This window comes from Alosa alosa, chromosome 6 (genome assembly GCF_017589495.1).
Source record: "Alosa alosa isolate M-15738 ecotype Scorff River chromosome 6, AALO_Geno_1.1, whole genome shotgun sequence".
Classification (NCBI taxonomy): domain Eukaryota; kingdom Metazoa; phylum Chordata; class Actinopteri; order Clupeiformes; family Clupeidae; genus Alosa; species Alosa alosa.
The window spans coordinates 26,618,751-26,639,477 of NC_063194.1; the positions used below are offsets into that span (position 1 = coordinate 26,618,751).

The window sequence follows — 20,727 nt, forward strand, 5'->3', positions numbered from 1 at the left end:
TGGCAACACCATGCGGTGGTCAGAACATGTATTGCAAGCTGTAGTCCTACATCTAGGTTTAATTTATCAGTCAATTGTTTGAGGCATGCGGCTACTTAACAAATTACATGAATTTAGGCTACTTAGGCTTAGGATTTTGTTTTTTATATTGAAGTCACTTTGGATAAAAACAAACATCTCCTAAATATAGCCTACTATAAATGATCTATATATACTTGTTTGTTTGTATTTGCCTTGTTTGTTGGTTTGTTTGAATGTATTGTGGCACATTGTGGCAAGGCTGAAACAAAAGTGGGAGAGCTTAGGCATAGGCTAGTCCTATCCTATGTCAGATATGGTCTAGGCCTATCCTGCTATCTACACCCAAAATGGTGACCATTTTCTAATACTTCAGCCAGTGTCAGTTGCGCAGCTTAGCCTAACCTTTTTACTCCTCCCCGGTTGCTGTTTTGAGAGGCGTTGCCAACTTGTCAGCTGATCCTGCGCAGTTGACATTCGACCTAAACCCATTCACGGTTCACACGACACCCTCGGAGAGCTGTTAGTAGATAGTAGCCTGGGTCTATATTCTAGTGATTGATGTATTAGCATAGGCCTATGTTAGAATAGCCTACATCTGCTTTATTTCATAACGCGCTTGATATCGCACATGGTATAGGCTACTCCCCCTGTCTTCTACCAATATAATATCTCACTGAAGTAGCATTATCCTTTGCTAATGCGGTCGATAATTTTGCCTCCAGCCAGCTGTTTCCCGCCTTGACAGATATTCCATCAGCTGCAAAAACACATTCACGTAACCTTATGCAGAGGGGAGGGGGAGAGTAGGGGAGGGATAACAAGTGAGCGCCACACACAACGAGCGAGGGAACCCCATCAGCTGGAAGTCGAGTAATATTACAACTCCAACCACTAAGCCAAATTCAATTGTGAGGTCAAGATAATTTGCAGTTTTAAAACGTAGTAAGAGCCTTTTCAGTTTCAAAAGGGTGCTTGGACCTGCTCCAATATCTGGACGCATCAGGATTCATACAGTTGATTAGGACGAGGTATCGGTGATTCAAAACTGGAGAGGAAAGCATGGAGTATTTCATGGTACCAGCTCAGAAGGTGCCCTCCTTGCAACATTTTAGAAAGACTGAGAAAGAGGTGATCGGAGGATTGTGCAGGTGTGTATAATGGTTCATTCCTGCCCTGCACTTTCACCCCACTTAGCATTATTTTCTGATTTGTAACGGTAACATTTTCGCCATAGCACCTGTGAAATGTAGCAATGGCAACATTCTTGGCTTGGAACAGATGTTATTATGTACACGAGGTGAACCCATTGAGCAGGCCATTGTCGACAAAAATCTGTGGAACCATAACAATAACTGCGCAATCGCCTGTGAAATGGCAACATAATAACCGTCAATTCTCACGTTTGTAATTTATTTAGGCGAAATCAATAACGTTAGTCGTTTTGTGTGCAACAAACACTAACCACGTGGTGTCATAGCCTGCAAGCTCCTTTCCGTAGCGTGGCTGTTATCTTTAAACGGCTTTTAGTAGAAAATGTGCCCATCGTATCAGTTGATTCTAAGCAACTACGATTAGTGAATAGGGTATGGGTATTTTCCCCATTTCGTTTCCCAGTCTCATGGTCGTCTTCCAAACTGCGAGAGCGGGTCGAAGTTGGAGGCAGTGCGGCCATGCTTGCGGCTCGTGCTACCCATTTCGTGTAGAATGTTGTTTAGAACGAAAATGTGCCTGTGTGTCTTTTGGACTCATTCATGTCCAATTTTGTGAATTTTGTTGTTGTTGTTGTAGTTGTAGGTTATCATAGGTGCATTCGTAGTCGAATGAGCGAACGATTGTCCTCTCTATTCCAGACACTGCCTCATGGAAAGACGTGGAGGAAGCTGAATAGAGTTGTTGTAATGGCGGAGGGTTGGAATTGCCGTTTTGGAAAGCGGTGAATCAGTACAGATTTACTCATTAGATGTGTTCCTATTTTGACGTGACGTCAAATATGTACAAAATTACAGCTGAATTTGAGTCAATGTGGGGGAAATTTAACAATTCATGTAATGAGGGGGTGTGTAGCCTATGTAGTTCGGGCCCGTCACTGCGTCTGTACTCTTGTAGGGGGCGGAGGAAACAACTTGGGCACAGAGCATGCCGGGATATGAAGTTTGCCTCAGCAATGGCCGAAATAGAATGAGGGTGAAAAGAGATTTAGAATGATGCCAATTACTATATGTTTACACAGGCAATGTAACCAAAGTTAGACAATAGACTATAGGATTTGGGTTGGCAGCTACAAATGGGAAAACGGTGGACTGCTGCAACTTGAAACTGAATAAAACTATAACACTACATTTTTCATTGAATTGTATTAGTAATGTAACTGCACTGGATAATTTTAAAAGGAAACATGGAATTAATTTACTGGACATGGTAGCCTACCACTTGACATTGAATGTTCAGATACAGCTGCTATGGTTTATTTAACAGGCATAAATGCAGCAGGTGTTTGAGGGAGGGATGATCTTGCGTCACGCTAATTTGATTGTTTTTAATTATTCTAGAATGTCTTGTTACAGCCTGTCTTGATAATGTGTATCTAGTTATAGGTTTTGTTGCCATAATGACTGCCTTTAAACAGCAATGCCTGGTATCGCTTGTTTGCATCAGCACACAAATCACATGACATTTTGACATTTGTATGCTACTCTATTTATGTTATGGTTCTTAGCCGACACTTTTACCTAAAGCTCCATTGGGATGTGATTATGGTGCGGTTTTCAGCCGATACAGGGGTTCTTCTCCACAAATGCCTTCTTCACAAATTCCTTAACATTGTTTTCTGGTTATTACGCTGTCAATATACTTATACTTACTTATACTCAATATCTTGTACAACAGACGAATGAAACACTTTTTTATTTAAATGTCACAAGACCTTGTACAATACTGAAAGCTAAAATTTTGTCACTAGCAACTTATATCTGTCCTCTGTCAAACACAGTTGCATTTTCAGCTTTGAACAAAACCGTTCAGGAGTTCTGGTTCTGGCTCCACAATGGAACAAGTCCAGACCGAACTTCCTGACCTCAAAAGTTGTGGGCGGGGCTAAGTTCGTCTGGCATCCAGACTAATAGGGCCTTCATGCCACATCGGATATTCGGAAATTCTGACCTCGGATAGAGGAAAATACCTTTCTGGTGTGTTTCATTTGGTCCTTGGTTTAAATATATTGTACGGTGTTTAGGACAAAAGTGTCTGCTAATACATTTTAATATAAACATAAAACACAAACAAATCTTTCTGCGCAATCGCTGACTGAACCTTTAAATGAGCTTGGCTCAGAAAAGATGGAGGCATTTCTGGATCATGCCAGATTTGTCGGTTTCAACATTTGATACGTTGTCTCTTTTTTGCAACTAAATATTAGTGATGAAATTTCCAGTTTATCAAATTATGTTTACAGTTTACATTTTCCACAGCATCCCAACTTATTTGCAAATGGGGTTGTATAATGTAAGACACTGGATATTTCAATTATAAAAGGAAGCAATGGAGTATGCCATTTTTCTAAAATAAAAAATCCTACAAATGGTGTTATTACGCCTCTTATAATGTACATTGAACACTACGATTCATCATTTCGTAACAACACACTCAAGAACACACAATTGGCTTTATCTCCGGTTTATTATGTCTAGAACCAGGTTAGCGTTCTAAGGGTGGCGCTTAGCGACAGGTCACCTTGATTGGTTGCACGGTAATTTGCACGGCTACTCGCCACAACTGCTTGTCACCGTGTATGTATTCTGAAGTTTTGAATACACCCCTCCATAGCATAATTAAGTCCCTTTTGATAGCTTCTGGAGGAAAGTAAATCCGTTATTAACCAAAACGTTCTCAAAGCCTACTTTCATATACTGTCAGCTGCTATTGTCCACAATGTATTTCTAATCAAGTCTGGTTTGTTTGTCCGTGTTTTCACACGTAACAATTGGGGGCGGAGCTTAGCGACAGGTCAATTGGCTTTACCTCCGGTTTATTATGTCTAGAACCAGGTTAGACCAAGTGCATAAGTTGCCATATTTAGGCTCAGTGAACCAGTACTGCCTCTTGCAGTTCAGTCTGCATTATGTATTGTATGATTCTCAATACCAAATAAACATGTCTTCAGGATATTATAGCTTTTGGGCCTCGATCATTGTTACTGTTTTTCCCCCCTAGAGGAAATGGTATTTGAGATTGTCTGTTTCTTTATTAATGCCTGAAATATATTGATATTGATTGTATCTTGATGTCCTGTGTAATGGTGTGACTCAATGTTTGGCTTTAGTTTAGCAAACATCCCCCTGACCCCGGAGACAGCGCGGGATCAGGAGCGGCGTATCCGACGTGAAATTGCCAACAGTAATGAGCGCAGGCGTATGCAGAGCATCAATTCTGGCTTCCAATCACTCAAAACACTCATCCCTCACAGTGATGGAGAGAAACTTAGTAAGGTAAGCAGAAGAGAGTACATTTGAAAAACATTAACTAGAAAAACATATCTAGTTTAAGAGTTAAAGAGCTAGTGCCAAGCCCAAAATCTAGAGTTTACCTGCATTACTCTTAAACAGGTATTGCTAGTTCATAGTGGTATTTTTATGTTGATGTATTGATATTCCATTGATATGGTGATCATTTTTCAGAAAAGTTTACAGTTGTATTTAAACTAAGCATTGAGTTAGTATGATATGAAAGTCTGAATAAAAATCTCAAAAAATTGCCAAGGTTCCATGGGCGGGCACTCATGTTGGTATGGCAAATCAAAAAGGTAGAGAGGAACAGAACATTTTGTTTGGATTGGTGAACCTGTAGTCATCAAGAATGTAAAACAACACTGCAGTGAATGAAAACCCAGTTTCATGCAGTGGTTTAGATTCCCCTTTCTTGATTTGCATCCCTCTTTCAGGCAGCCATTCTACAGCAAACAACTGAGTATATATTCTCTTTGGAGCAAGAGAAGACACGACTCCTTCAGCAGAATAACCAGCTTAAGCGGTTTATACAGGTGTGTGTATGTTTCTGTATTCGAGATGGAGCAGCATGCATGGGAATCGATATGAATCATTTGCCTATATGTAAGTGCCTTTGACACATCTAAAAGTGTTAACGGATGCTTTATGTTAAGCAATATAGCATATAACAGCTATTCCCTAACAGATTAACATCCAGCTTGACTCCTCTTCACTGACCCCAACTAGATCGGCACGTAACCTGGGCATCATAATTGATGAGCGACTTAACTTCTCTGAGCATGTAGCCTCAATTGCAAAATCATGTCGGTTTATCCTTTACAACATAATGAAGATCAAATCTTATCTGACACAACATTCCACACAACTTCTTGTACAGGCTATGGTTATCTCCAAGTTAGACTATTGTAATTTAATCACTATTAGCTGGCATACCTGCTTGTGCTTGTTACAACTGATTCAGAATACTGCAGCACGCCTGGTCTTCGATCAGCCAAAGAGGACACATGTAACTCCTCTCCTAGTTACACTCCACTGGTTCCCTTTAGTGGAGTTTAAATTTAAACCTCTCACTTTGGCCTATATGACACTGACTGGATCGGCTCGCTGCTATCTCAATTCAATGATCAAGATATATCCCCAACCTCCCACTGTGGTCGTCTGATGAGCGTGTTGTGTCTACCAGCCATAAACGCTAGGTCAAATTCAATAATTACAATAATAATACGTTTATTTTATATAGCGCCTTTCTCAAACCCAAGGTCACTTTACACAGTAGGAAGGCAAGGAAATGCAATAACAAACAAACAAAACAATACAACAAAGACAAGTTATCTGTATGGAGCTAGGTGTTGGGTGTGGAGGAGAAGTGATCATTAAACAGAAAGGTCTTGAGATGTGCTTTGAAGAAAGGAACATCTCTACTATACCGCTGCGTCAACGTTACTTCCGTGATTTGGGAAAAGCCCGTAAAAGTCCTGGCAGGAAGCGATTACATCAACGTTTTTTGGTATATCCCAGTTTTTAATAAAAAAAAATTCCAAAGTGTTTACAACTTAGTGTTAACTAATAATTGTTCCAAACTGGTACTACGAACAAAATATTAGTGCATTCCTGGATCTATATCCTTATGCATGCTTCCTGCCAGGACTTTTACGGGCTTTTCCCAAATCACGGAAGTAACGTCGAAGCAGCAGTATAGTAGCAGATAGTAGCATCCATCAGGCAAGTGTTATTTAAATAAACTCCTGGTGTACTTACAAACTTTTCAATGCCTCGTTTTATGAGTAAAGAACATAGTTGTACTACTGTAGAAGTTTCGTACCATTCAGGGCATTATTAGTGGGGTAATTTACGAGATAAAAGTAGGTTCCATTACGCCTGCAGAAAGTCATTAGTTTCTGACGGTGCTACTCGACCAGGGTTCGACCAAAGGAAAACACGTTCTGGGAGGGTGTTTGGCTCGGTCATGGTGCAAAGGACCATAGGGTGAAATTACTCCGAACCATCGCTTTAATAAAAAGGAGATATCAATTATCCTCAACAATGACAAGCCAGCTGAAACATGCCACTCGTTTTCTCTCCCTCTCGTGTGCGCTCAGGCGCGTTCTCAGTTAAATGGAGTATAGGGCCTACATTCAAGTTGGATCTTTATAGAGAGGACCCGAAAAGTATCATCTTTATGTAACATGCTGTTGGTGCATGTTGACATTGTATACTTTCTCTAACGAGAGTGAAAAACAGTTTGCAGTACAGCTACTATTTATTGGCTAAAGTTGGTCCCTCCTCTGTCTCTTGGTGCCCTACGCACAGTGCGTGATGCGTGTGGTGGTGGTGATCACTGATCAGGCAACTTCTTAAAACTGAAAATTTTCGCCTACAATCTCCTCACGTTCCATCTTCAGCTAACTCCATAGACAATAAAAGAAACGATCTGGCTGCTTCAGGTTTTGCGGCCTCCGTTACATGACATCAGCCCCCCACAAAGGAAATAGGTAAACACAATGCATTAATATTTCGTAACACGTTATGTATTTGTGGTATGCACAATATGTACTTTTTACTTTACTTTACTTTACCGGCCAAACTGGCTAGTAAGTTTTTTATTAACACCCGCCAAAATTGGCATTGATTTGCGTATCAATGGAGTGTGGACACATCTTATCTACTGCAAAACTGATACGGCGTTTGTGGACACGGATCGGATTTGTTCCGGAAATCCGTATTAAAACTGATTCAGACTGGTGAGGACTTATCCTGAGACAGAGGGAGCATGTGTGGGGTTTGATCATTAATTTATTCATAATGTGCTTTTCTGACATAACATTGAGCCTTTTATCTAACAAGAAATTGTCTATGGCAATTGTTTGATTTTATCACTCTTGATTTTGTCTACTCAATTAATTTGTTCATATTTTCAAGGAGTTTACTGGCTCCTCCCCAAAAAGGAGACGTGCAGAGGAGAAGGATGAAGGGATTGGCTCTCCAGATGCCTTGGAAGAGGAGAAGATGGAGGACCTCCGCAGAGAGATGATTGAACTTCGACAGCAGTTGGACAAAGAGAGATCAGTCCGTATGATACTAGAAGAACAGGTGTGTGTGTGGGTGTGTGCATGCACATGATTTTCTCTACGTTTAGACGTATCCTCAACAAACCAACAATTTAGTAAGCATGTTAAAAGCTGTATAAGAACCTTTCAGATATATTTGCATATTTTGTTATACTGCCTCACACTTGAATATCAGTTTATGTGTACACCGCATTGGTTTAGTAGGCCCTATAAGGTGTGAATACATTTTAGTAGTAATTTCCATGTATTCAAATGCCTTATTTGATGGCATTTCAGTTATGCTGAACACTTGTGTATGTGTGTGTGTGTGTGTAGATCCGCTCACTAGATGCTCACCTCTATCCTGAGAAGCTCAAGGCCATAGCTCAGCAGGTTCAGGAGCAGCAAGAGCAGACTCAGACTCTCCTACGACTGCAGCAACAACAGGAAACGACAGAGAGAGAAATTCACATGGTCAGCAGTCCACAGGTATATACAGTTCAAAAGTTGGAAATGACTGAGAATTTTATTTTGTTTAAAGACCTCCGGTGGAAATCGAGTTTTTAACCTTGCTAACATGTCCGTATGATGTCTTCTACGTATCATTGACATATCATGAGCGAAAGCCCTTTTTATGGGTACGTGCATTGAAACTAAAGAGGAAAACCTGGCTTGACAAATTTACTCATAAGTGAGCTTCATGGTGCCATTGTGAGTGTCGTATTTGTCGATCCAGGTTATCCAAACAAAGCCTGGGTATGTTCAGCGCGCTTTGTAGTATACCCCACTGGTGGGCCATTTCAGGCATTAGTCCATTAGTGCACAGAACCAATCTTGAGTTGTTGGGGGTAGGACAATTGTTCATAAAGATGCAAACAAGCTAGGTAATGTCAGGTGCAGCAACCAGTAGCAGGTTAACAGTGTGTAGAGTAGGGGTGCACCGATCAGATATTTAGATAGGATATCGGCCCCGATATTGACAAAATAGCTGATCCATTTACATCAATTTCTTGGACTGAGCTGTGGTGTGCACACAGCGTGCAACTAGCCATTTACTGCCACTATAACTTTTGGTGTTTGTCATTAGGTGCAATGTTGGGGGTAACGCATTACAAAGTAACGCGTTACTGTAATTTCGTTACTCTATTGGGTAATGAAGTATGGTAACGCATTACAATTCAAATTTCAGTGATTTGTTACAGTTACTGAATAACTGTAACGTCCATTCCTGCATTACTCACAATATCTCTAATATATTGACTTATTGTTGGCATGCAGTAATTGCTTATTGAAAATATAGATTATTGTAGTATATTCACAGGGTAGAGCATGCATTCTCTCTATGCACCGCTCCCCCTCAAACAGGTTGGCTTCAGCCCGCACCTCCCCTACGCAAATCAAAACAGTGGCTTGTGCAAGAACTGTTCATGCAGACTACAACTGGCGCGGTGTAGCCTACACAACTTTGTTCAAAATTTATGCATTCAAGTTAACTTTGCAAAGATAGTGTTATAGCCTACTTCACAACATTGTCAATCGCAAACGCTAATTTATTCTAACGTCTCTCTATGGAACTACCTGTAGCTTAATTTGCTGAGGACGAAGAGAAAGCACCTTTTTGATAAATGAGCCAGTAGTGGAGAAATAACTTTTAAAAACTAATCTGTAGCCTAGGGTAGGCTTCTGCAAAAAACAATGTTGTTGGCGATTTAAACTACCTAGCGGATGTTTTTAAAAGGCTACAAGCAATAGAGGCTTATGGCCCACGTTTTGGTTTGTAAATTAATTTGCCCTACAGTACTTCCAACTCTTGACTGCAATATATAATAGCCAACTGACTGCTTGACAGGTTATTTATTTTTCTGTACAATAAACAAATGTGTTCGTTCGACTTTATGCAGCAGAATTGCGCATTTGGCCAGCCTATAATGGACACATTTTGGAGAGAGAATACACACGCAAGAATCTGTTGGCTATTTGTGGCGGGTTACCAGCAAACAATGTTACCTAATGCATTAACTCAAGACCTCAAACGTTTAAACAAAAACAGAAAGGATGCAGCAGGCAGCAAATGTAGAAGAGTCATTGCCAATGTAAGAACAAAACACTAAATGAAGCCCAAAGCTTGATGTTGAAGCACACGCACATAACGGTAAAATAAAAGTAAACAAAAGGTAAATTTAGCAAAGGTGACAATTAATATAGGCTATTGTTAGTGAAAGTAGGCCTACTAGGCTACTTTTAGCTGACCAATGCCGAATCTGAAATTGCGAATAACAATGTTGCCTAACTCTTTGAATGTTGCACTCTGGTTAAGTTAGAGACCAACTCAAGTAAAGTAACGATAACGAGTAACACGTTACTTTCCAAAATGACTAACGAGTAAAGTAATTTCATTACAATTTAAAGAAGTAACGAGTAACTTGTAACGCATTACTTTTTTTGAGTAACGACCCCAACACTGATTAGGCTACATCATTATCATTACAGTTTGCCAGGCGTTATATTCCTGGTTTACTATTCATGATGTTATTAACCACCATGTGCCATAGATTAATTACAATCTTCATGGGTTTTTGTTGCATTTTTAGGCAACACATGAAATGTGTGATCAACAGAAAATACTCAAACCAAATACATTGTCGTTTTCATCTCTTATTTGTATAAACTTTGCCTGGTATAAAGCAATGCTAACTTTCACACTGGCTTTTAAAATCTTGTCATTTATTAGTTAAAACTTACAACTCTGTATACCGTTTATTTACGACCATTCAAACTCGGTGTGAACTTCCTAGGTTCTCATGGGGAAACCGGACTGCACCACTATTGGTTAATAGAGGGGATTAGAGGGTGATTAGTGGTGTGAACCATTTTGGCAGGGGTATTTTAGTGTATATCACTAGCATGGGATTTTTATCTGCACACAGCTGCACAATTGTTTTTTTTACAACAACAATAACAACTCATTACATTTATTCTTAAGTGTTATTTTGTCTCAGGAAATAAATGTTTAGTTAGGGAAAGTAATGTGTAAGTCAAGCCTGATGCCTTTAGTCTCTTCAATCTTGTTAATCTTAAGATTGAACATTGGTCTGGGGAGTCCGCTATGTATTTTCTACTGCACAAGAGGCGTGATCAATGGGCATAGTTCAAATGACTGTACGCAATTGGATAGTCATTCACCAATCTGACCAACGAACCGGGTGACGTTTGCAGAACGACGCATAAACTCCAGGCTCTCCTGCTATAGTAATCGTTTTAAACCTGCCAATAGAGCGCCAGGTGGATAAGCCAGCTTGTGATTGGTCCCGGCAAAATTTTAACGGAAGCAGCAGAAAAAGATGCACAGGTTTCCAGCCTGAGCTGCAGGAAGAAAAAGAAATCGCCGGCAGATCAGGCTGGGTTCACCCAGCCTAATCGGATCGGTATCGGGTATCGACTGATACACAAAGCCCAGGCATCGGTATCGAGACTGAAAAAGTCTGATTGGGGGCGCTGTGGCGCAGCAGGCTACAGCGCCCGTACCATGTACAGGTCCGAGTGCCCACGGGGACCCAGGTTCGAATCCGACCTGCGGTTCATCCCACCCCATCTCTCTCTCCCACTTACTTCCTGTCACTCTTCACTGTCCTGTCCAAGTAAAGGCAAAAAGCCCACAAAATATCCTTTAGGTGCATCCCTAGTGTAGAGGAGGCAGGGCCGGATAAAATCACAATTCCAGTTCCATTTCAGGGGGAAAAAACTGTCAACCTATATGACCATAATAATTTGGATTTCAGTGAAGCTCTTATTTGAATATTTCCTGACATTATATTGAAAAAAGTGTGAGCTCACTTTGTGTTAGAGACGACAACTGTTAAAATTGTTCGTAATTTTCAGGTTTTGGCTCCATCCACCCCTCCTACACCTACCAGTCACCCGACAGTTATAGTCCCTGCCCCTGTTCTGTCCTCTTCCTCTCACCATGCTACCGTGGTAACAATGGGACCGGCTTCTGTTATAAACACAGCATCTACATCACGGCAGAATCTGGACACCATTGTGCAAGTAAGTCTTCAAGGTTTACTATGGGTCATACTGACTCTTTTCCCTATTAGCTGTGTGAGCCTTGCAGTTGCTGGTAAGGTACTTCAGCATAAGTCTGTATTTGCTCTTGAGATTTCTGGGATGTGTTTTTAATTAGCTTATGCCAGGGTATCCCAAAATGTGGTACACGTATGCGAGCTGCCACTAGGGGGTACACGAGATAAAAAGGGTAATGTCGGAAAGGTGTTAAAAATGATTAATCAACTAGAAAATTTAATTTCGAGGAAATTACCAGTGCATGAAAATATAAACATACTGTATATTAACATAAGATGCCAAACAAACTTTTATTTGGAAACAGTTGGCAGGAGTCGTAGTTGAACTGACAGTTGAAATGGCTGAACAGTTAAATAGTTGAGAGTAGTGTTTAAATGACAGTTGAAATTGAACAGTTTAATAGTGTTAAAATTTAATTGTAGTGAGGACATTTATTTTGAAACAGTTGTGGGCAGAGGAAATAGTAGTCTTAAGAGAGCCAGATTGTATGCTTAATGCCTGAGACGGAGTATATAGTTTAAAAGTTGAATGTAGATAGTGTAATGGATGTTGATAGACAGAAAGTTGAATGGATGTTGATAGGCAGATTGTTTAATGGATGTTGATGGATAGTTTAATGGGTGGATGAGTGAATGGTTTGAAGAGGATGAATGGATAGAAAGTTGGATGGAATGTGCCTTATATCCTTGTAGAATGGAGAGACACAGAGAGAGTTGGCCTAGTTAAGCAGAAAGCAGTTGATACAGGTGCAATCAGTTTAACTGGCCCTTTGATGGGTCCTAATAGTGAGCAGCTGGAAGTTGATACAGGTGCAAATCAAGTTAATTAGTCCATTGTGATGTCATAGTGCTAATGCAAAGTCTATGGGGGAAAATAAGCTTGTTTTTTATTAATATCTCAAAAAGTATAAAGTTTACAAAAGTGAAATACATTCCCCACGTGTCCTTTTCAAGACCTACGTTACAAAGTTTGAACAGTACAGAACAGTAAAGTTTCTACGTTAAACGGTTAAAGCTGAATTAGACGCAGAAATTTGGTGGGAAGAATAATAATAATAATAATAAGAAGAAGAAGACGACTTCGGATAACAGAACAGTGCATTTTCATGCACTGTAATTAATTCATAAATAATAAATAATTTCGAATCGGGTAATAATGATATGGAAATGTGAAAGGAAATAATTTGTAAACTCTATAGTAGGCTACAATGCACATGATTTCCTGCAGTCAGCCAGAATATCTGGCGCGTTAGTTTTGTGGAAGTAGGCTGGGTAGAAGGCTGCGCAAACATGGAAAACTGGGACACTGTCCAAAAGGCCCAATTAAAGCGATCGAAGAGGAGAAGCGAGAGAAACAGCAGGAGACGGGTAACGATGGAATGGGGGGCAGAATAATGAAGGTGGAGGTGGAGCGCAGGGGGATAAAAGAATGGACTGTTTAGTAGTGTTCTAAATAACTGGATTACACTGGTTCAACAAAAAATGGATTTATTCACAAAAAGCAGGGACATTGGAAGTATTTTCTGAGGGGGGTGCGGATGATGTCAGGAGGTTCCGGGGGTATCTCCACCGGAAAATTGGTGTCCTTTAAGGACACCAATTTTCTTTGTGAATGAATAATGTATCGTAAATAAATAAATGTTCTTCCTCAAAAAAACGGGCCATATACATACCCCTATGTTAAATTCCCATAGAGGCAGGCATATTTTTATTTTCAAGGGCCAGTTATTTCATGGATCCAGGATACTTTGCATTCTGACATACCCTTCACCATACCTAGAGATTGGCATGGTTTTATTTAGTGTTAATTTTGTCACCTATTTTTAATTTAGCCTTAGTCTTAGTCTTGTGACAATGTCCTTTTTAGTCTTTGTCATATTTAGTCATTCAAATATCATTTTTGTTAGTCAAATTTTAGTCGACTAAAAGTCTCGTCATTTTAGTCTAGTTTTAGTCAAAATTTCAGTCAAATGGTAGCCTGGAAACCAGACTCTCTGACTTCGCAGAGAGTCTGGCCTAGATCCATAGGCGTTCGTTTATTTCCGGGTGGGAGGGCACAGTTTTGAGGTTTAAAATCATTGGAGTTCCTTTGAACCGCTTTGAACCAATCACTAACAACCGGCGTTTCGTCATACAGAGAAGTTTCTCTGCAGCACGCCCATAACAAGTACAGGTGCATCTTATCAGCAAACAATCACACGTTTCATCTGCGTAACTCTCGCCAAAATGCATCATATAGTGTTTTGTGAATGTACCCAAGTCAAACTTTCATATAAATGCATAAATACGTCCAAAGCCACTTTTTAAGCTTGTATGCGTTGTCGTTTTCGGGTGAAATTACCTTTTGAATGGGATTCCTATAGGGCTACTACTTTTTTGATACAATCGCGTCAAAATCGCTATTTTTCAAATACTATGAAGGCTCGACACAACATGAAACTTTGATTGAAGTATCATCAGTGTCTCTACACATGAACTCGAGCATTGAGAACATTGTTGGTGTACAGAGTTTACTAAAAGAGAGTTTTTGAACAACTCACCTTGTTTTTTCTGCTTGCTGCCATCTTGCAAGGAGTGAGTTGTCCAAAATCTTTCTTTTTAAGAAACTATGTGTACACGAACAATGTTCTTAATGCTCGAGTTCATATGTAGAGACACTGATGATGCTTCGATCAAGTTTCAAGTTATGTCGAGCCTTCTTAGTGTTTGAAAAATAGCGATTTTGACCCACATTAATGAAGCCTACTAAACTACAGTTTGACTCGGGTAATGCTCAGAGCCTTTAGTGACAAAAATCTATGACTAAAGTTTAACTGACGATATAACATCCTACTCCACTGTGACTTTGTTCATGACACTCCTGTTAATAGGCTAAACTATTATTTACATTTGCTCAAAGATTTCATAAGTATAAGTCCTTTTCGCTCCCTACGTTGATGTATTCCAAGCGATCTGCTTCAGGGCGGGACGAGTAATTGAAACACCATGCCTGGGTACGTAATCGCTCTCAGGGACGCCCACTGTTTGCTGGTTGGTCGGCTGCCCAACTGCCGAAGTAAACGAGCGTGAATCAACCTATTCCAGACGGAGTACTGTAGGGAAAAGAAATCGACCGGAAGTACGTAGACAGGCCAGGGCCAGGCTGGTCAAATGGTGTTTCACACAACTCAATTTTCCAACAATATTGTGTGTCCACAGGGCTACACGTCTGACAAAAAATCAGAATGAGTAATTTTAACAGTCAGTATGTTTACATGCACAGGTAAGTCGAGCTACAGTTATAGATCGGCTAGGATTTGACCATAGACAGTAAAAGATTTGACTGGACCACTGTCATGATCTTCGTAGACCAGTGTTTCTCTAAGTGTGAGCTATCCCAAGTGGTCCGCGACCAGACGTGGTAAAATATAATATAGATGAGTTTGCAATATTGAACCAACTTGTATGTAAATCCAAACAGTTCTGCAACACTGTCTATGTAAGATATGCCAGTTTAAATCATATGAATCCTCTGACACAATAAGTGCAAAGACAATAAGCAAGGTGGTTCAGTGAGTAGGCCTATTGTGTAGGCTAATATACTGTTGAAGTCTTTTTTTTTTTTTTTTTAGCTAGGTGGTCCGTGCGTTTCTTTTTCATTGGTTAAGTGGTCCTTTGTCTGAAAAACTTGGAGAAACGCTGTCGTAGACCCAAGTATTAATGTTTTACTCTGCCACGCTAGATGGCAATATGCGCCCAAATGCAACACATTCCCCAAACTTTTCATCTTAGCTAACTTGCTAGCGAACTTTCCATATTAGCTTACTTGCTAGCAGTCTTTGCATCATCAGTGTAACTAGTTAAATAGTTGACATTATTCCACTGCTTCGTTGAATTTCCCATTGTACTACGTAATTTAGAACAACCATACATAATGTTATTTGAACACCTTACTCCCAAAACCCATTCTATGATCGTTGGTGTTACACCTCACCTGGCGCCAAGCCATCTGGCCTGCCAACATCAGGAGAAATTATATCACTCATACAATTCGGTGTGTACACAGGGGCGTGCTAGGCCACTCCCCATATATAGGTGTGTTTGTTTCATTTATGTTTATAATAAGCAACCAGAAATATTATTTAATGCATTTCTCCCATTACTGTACTAAAAATGAACTGAACCAAGGTACGTACCAAACCAGATTTTTGTGAACTAATACACCTCTACTCACAACCCTTTCAGAACTTCCTGTGGCCTAAAAAACGCTGACCCATAGGAGAAATAAGGCATAGATAGGACTAGATTAAGAAGAATTTTGAGATCTTAAGTTGAATTTAAATTGGACTTGGGCTCTTGCAGAACAGAAACTGCAGGGCGCACAGTTCAAAAACATTGTTCATATTTTTATGATATCCTTTTTATGATTTTATGATATCTGTTAATGATCTCATTAAACATTTTATTTGACAAGGCACCAGTTTCACCAGGCACCAGGTCATAACTCCAAGTCATGTTTTTGCTCTCATCCAGGCCATCCAGCACATTGAGGGCACACAAGAACGGACCATAACCGAGGCGGAACAGCGGAAAGCAGTGATTGTAACGCCTGCGCGCCCTCTCTCTGATCCAGCAGATTCTGAGACAACTTCTGACACTGACGAGCTAGAGGACAGCTTACTGCCTTGATCCACTCAAAATAAATAATGGGTGATGACTTCACATGCCACCCATCAATAGACAAATACACTTGGACACATACAACTGGGTACGGCAAAGTGAACACATGACCACAAAGTTCTACTACTGTGGTCCTTGCATGTTAGGTGAAGACTAACATGCATATAATTACCCAGTTTCCCATGGTAAGATGTAGGAGTTGCATAGCTTTCTGAGTTTATGGAAGTCCATATTTCCTCTACTTCAGGATGCTAAATGGACTCATTAAATGTGATCGTTCAGTGAACATTCAACCCCAGCACTCCTAGAACCTGTGAACACTCAAAATGGTTTGTGGTGCACAGAGTTTACTGACCCATAGTCCATGGGCAGAGATCTTGTATTTTCTTCTCTTGGCCGTGCTATGCTCATTTTCATAGTCTCTTATCAGTAAGAGGTTATGTTCAGCATGACACTGTGAGCTCATTACTTTTAGAATATCATTTGCTTCCAAAAGCAGGGAAAATATATTTTTTTTTTAGCCATTTCCATTGTACTGGACTGATCACTAAAGTATGGTCATGCATTTTTGTTTTGAAAATATCATCAGTGTTCAAGAACATGACTAGCTTCCAGAGGGCTCCTGTTGATCAAACAGCAGATGGATGCAGCAGGAATGTGCACTTCTTTTAAATTCTGTCATATACAGTGATGTTCACACTATTTTGTGAATGAATGCTGCACTGGGCTGGGTTCCTAGTGTTCACTCTAATGGTTCAGGCACCACCTGGCATCCTCAGAGATGACACACATTTTGTTTCAAATTGAACTTGTATGTTTCCCATTCATTACCATTATGTTCAATTGAATAAGCTAACAAGCAGGGGGGTTCTACCTGTAAGGCCTTTTGTATTATCGCATGTGTGTGTTTCCTGCCTTTTGACAAGGCACTCACTCATGGATACACAACTATAGAGACACAAGCTACCATGGATCTGTAAAAGTTTAGGTTAGCACTACTTTTGCATTCACATTACTGTATGTGAATTCTAGGCCATCAGTTGCCCTTTATATACTTTTTTGATTTTTCTCTTGCGCATATGTTATGATTTGATTTATATGTTGTGTATGTGTGCATTCTGTCTGAAGGAGGACTTTCTGTGTCCTCTGTAGTATTGTTTACACGTGCTAAAGAGGGTAGAGCAGCATTACACCAGCGCACTTCGCTCTATGCACTCTATGTTCTGCTCTCTTGTATGAATGTTTCTCAGTGTTAATGTTCCTTGAGTCCATTCTTTTGCACATGCCTCCCTCAAGATCAGTGTGTTATGACATGAGGGCTAGTCTGTGCCCTGAGAGGTTGTCAGTGGTGACCCGACTGAAATCATGCCTACTGCAGCAGAACCAGCCCCTGGTGGGAAGACACTAGCAGACATTATGTGTGTGTGAGTGTGTGTGAAGGTGCTGAAGTGTTACAGAGGCCCTGGTGTTGGTACAGCCCTGGAGTGGGTGTCATTGGGAAAGGGAGATGCCTTTGTTGATGAACTCTGAGGTTTCATTTTTAACTTCAGTTGGGCACTTAGTCAATCTATGTGATGAATCGCAGCAACTTTCAGATTATTCCTTTCATCATGTTGGGGACACTGAAGAGTTCCTGATGGAATGTCCTGTTGTGATACTCAGATGATTTCAGACTGACTCAGACCTTGATTAAATTCAGTGCATTTTTACAAATGGTGGGCAAGGGACATTCCTACCCATCTCCAACATTCCACATAACTATTGGAATTTCGGCATCTCCGTCTTTTACATTGGTGTGTATGTATTGAGTTTGGCTTGCAACTGATCTGCATGTGTCTAGCTGTAAGCAGTTGGAGGAATTGGACCTCCTGATCATGCTCTCATGGATGGCTCTCTGTGGTCCCTGAGCCCTCTGATGTCATCAGTGGCCTTGAGACCCACAGGAAGTTTACAAAGAAGTTTTGTAGGCCCTGCCCGTTTGTGATGTGGAAAAACCAGAACCTGCAGTTCAATCTTGCGATGTCAAAGATGAAATATTATGATTTAAAATTAATATTGGGCGATTAAGCTTTCATTTCACAGCTTTTATTGTGAGCATCTTTAAAGCTTCAATTGGTGAACTTTTCATCTCTTTAGACTGTTTCCACATACAGCATTGAATAAGAAGCGCTAACAATTTCTTATGATCTATATTTGTCCTCTGTTCTAAATCTGTTATGAACCCAGAGGACATATCAGATGTGTAAATGTCTGTTCGGAGAGGAATGATTTGAGTATAATCATGAAGCACTTAATGAAGCCTACAGAGAAGAGTCTTGCCTTTTTAGAGATATACCTTCAAAACTTATTTTATTCTGAACAGAGACCACTGACCTGCGGGACTGTCTCTTCTGTCTTACATGTCACACCTGTATGTCTCTGTGGGAGGTGCGAGACATCTCATATCTTCTTGTCATCTCTCAATCACCCACTCTCACTCATTTTTCCTGTTACCTTTTCTTACCATTTGTTGGACAGTATCTTTCATTGATGTCAAAATATGTGTTTTACTTTTTGTTTTGATTATTCTCTTTTTAACTGGGGAAAGAGGCGTGTGCCTTTGTAAAGACATAATAATAAAGTTTGTACTTTGTTTTTTTACAGTCTGTTGTTGTTAATTGTAGGTTCAGTTTGGATTCCTCAAATACATGTATTCATTTTGCGAGGTCTAAACAAATTGGTATATATGAAAGTGTTACACTTCTCTCCAATCATGTCAAGGACCTGGGGGGCATAGATGTTAAATGGAGTCGCCGCTCTAGTCTATTTTGCCCTTAACCAGAACGAACCTACCCTCTTTATCCCTTATTTCAGATATAAATTCAAATGGAGTTGAGTTTGAAATGAGTATTCCTACCCCACTTTTTTCTGCCGTTTTTTGTATGATGAGAAAAAAGTATTTCTAAAACCCAGCTTGTTTAATTTTTCATGTTCATCTCCTGCAAAAACACTATATTTATCATATCCCTTTTAACCTTGGCTATCATCTTACTGCGTTTTATAGGGTTGTTAAGGCCATTTACATTCCATGACAATATATTATAGTATTGATAATGCATTAACTATGCCATTGGTATCCTGTGATTGTACACTCCAAGACCTCAGACAAGAAGAAAAAGAATAGAGGAAACTAGGAACTATAGTACAAGTCATTGAACAGAGCTTCCCACAAAAAAGGTGACATATCACCTTTAGCAAAGGGGAGGGGGCGGCCACTAGGTGGGGTCCCTGGGTAAGCTAACTCGAAAACAAAAAGGTTTTGTGGCAATCTGTTGACGATACATTGGTATCAGCAATTCCAATATAATCACAAAAAAGGGGGGGACTATTTAGGCCAGTCGTTCTCCTCTTCGGTGGTGTCCTTATCCTTCCTGATAGAGGGAGAGCATCTTCACAGAAGAGAACTTCTGACGGCCAATTTGAGGAAAAGTTGGTAAACCACCCTTCTTACCTAATTTGAGGGTGCTGATTCTGAATATTTTGTTTACCAAGCTCAATTATGAGTTCTAAGCTGCATAATCAGCATTTTAACAAAAAATAGCGATTATTTTTGCTTATTTTTACCTAAATTGGGTTGATTTCAAAAGTAATCACTAAAACCAAATAAAAGTGTTCTCTAAATACATGTTTGAGCATTAAAGAAGGCATACTATAGTTTATTAACGTATTTAATGGGAACATGATTACAGTTAACATGTAATAAACTCGGAAATTCTAATCAAAACACAACCATATTTTTATTGCTAACATAGTGAGTCACTCGTGGTGTTTAATGCATTTCATCACAATAACAAGTTGCACAGATAACCTTCAACTCAGAATATAGCCTACAGTACATATGAACTTAGATAGCGGGAATAAGCCTAATGCAGAACTGCATCTACCGTCAGCAACAACCGACAAGTAAAAAACATTTTACTTCTAGTAACACTGGATTTGGTATGTGTGCTTGCCTCCATACTAGAGCTTGATAATGTGCTCTTCTAATATGCCATTGAGCAGCATCAATTGTTGGTGGTAGAGCCTCCGATCCTCGACATATAGAAAACAGAGTGGCTCTGGCATAGTGTTGTCACGATACCAAAATTATGACTTCGATACAATACCTGCCATAAATATCTTGATACTCGATACTGAAACGATATCCAAATCCTAAAATATCTGGAAAAGAAAGGACGCAGGCCTCCTCCAAGTGTATTGACTCATTTGTGTTGAATTTGGTGCACTTTTGGTCAATTCTGGGTTTTAAACTTCTAAACTTCCTACATAATTGTGTGTGAATAAGTCCTTTATTCTTTGTTAGCTCATTTATATTGTGTGATGTTTTGGCAATAAATTACCTTTAAATAGCCAAAGTAGACTAGATCAAGGTCAGTG

The 20,727-nt window shown here is 39.9% G+C and overlaps 1 protein-coding gene across 1 annotated transcript; it reads left to right on the plus strand.

Moving 5' to 3' along the window:
* Nucleotides 1–855: 855 nt before the first annotated feature.
* Nucleotides 856–18,953, plus strand: tfap4 (transcription factor AP-4 (activating enhancer binding protein 4)). The gene is made up of 7 exons (XM_048246734.1): nucleotides 856–1,169; nucleotides 4,340–4,505; nucleotides 4,958–5,056; nucleotides 7,443–7,613; nucleotides 7,907–8,059; nucleotides 11,450–11,617; nucleotides 16,165–18,953. Exons 1-7 carry the CDS (start codon nucleotides 1,081–1,083, stop codon nucleotides 16,318–16,320), a joined length of 1,002 nt encoding a protein of 333 aa, XP_048102691.1. The 5' UTR covers nucleotides 856–1,080; the 3' UTR covers nucleotides 16,321–18,953.
* Nucleotides 18,954–20,727: the final 1,774 nt, after the last annotated feature.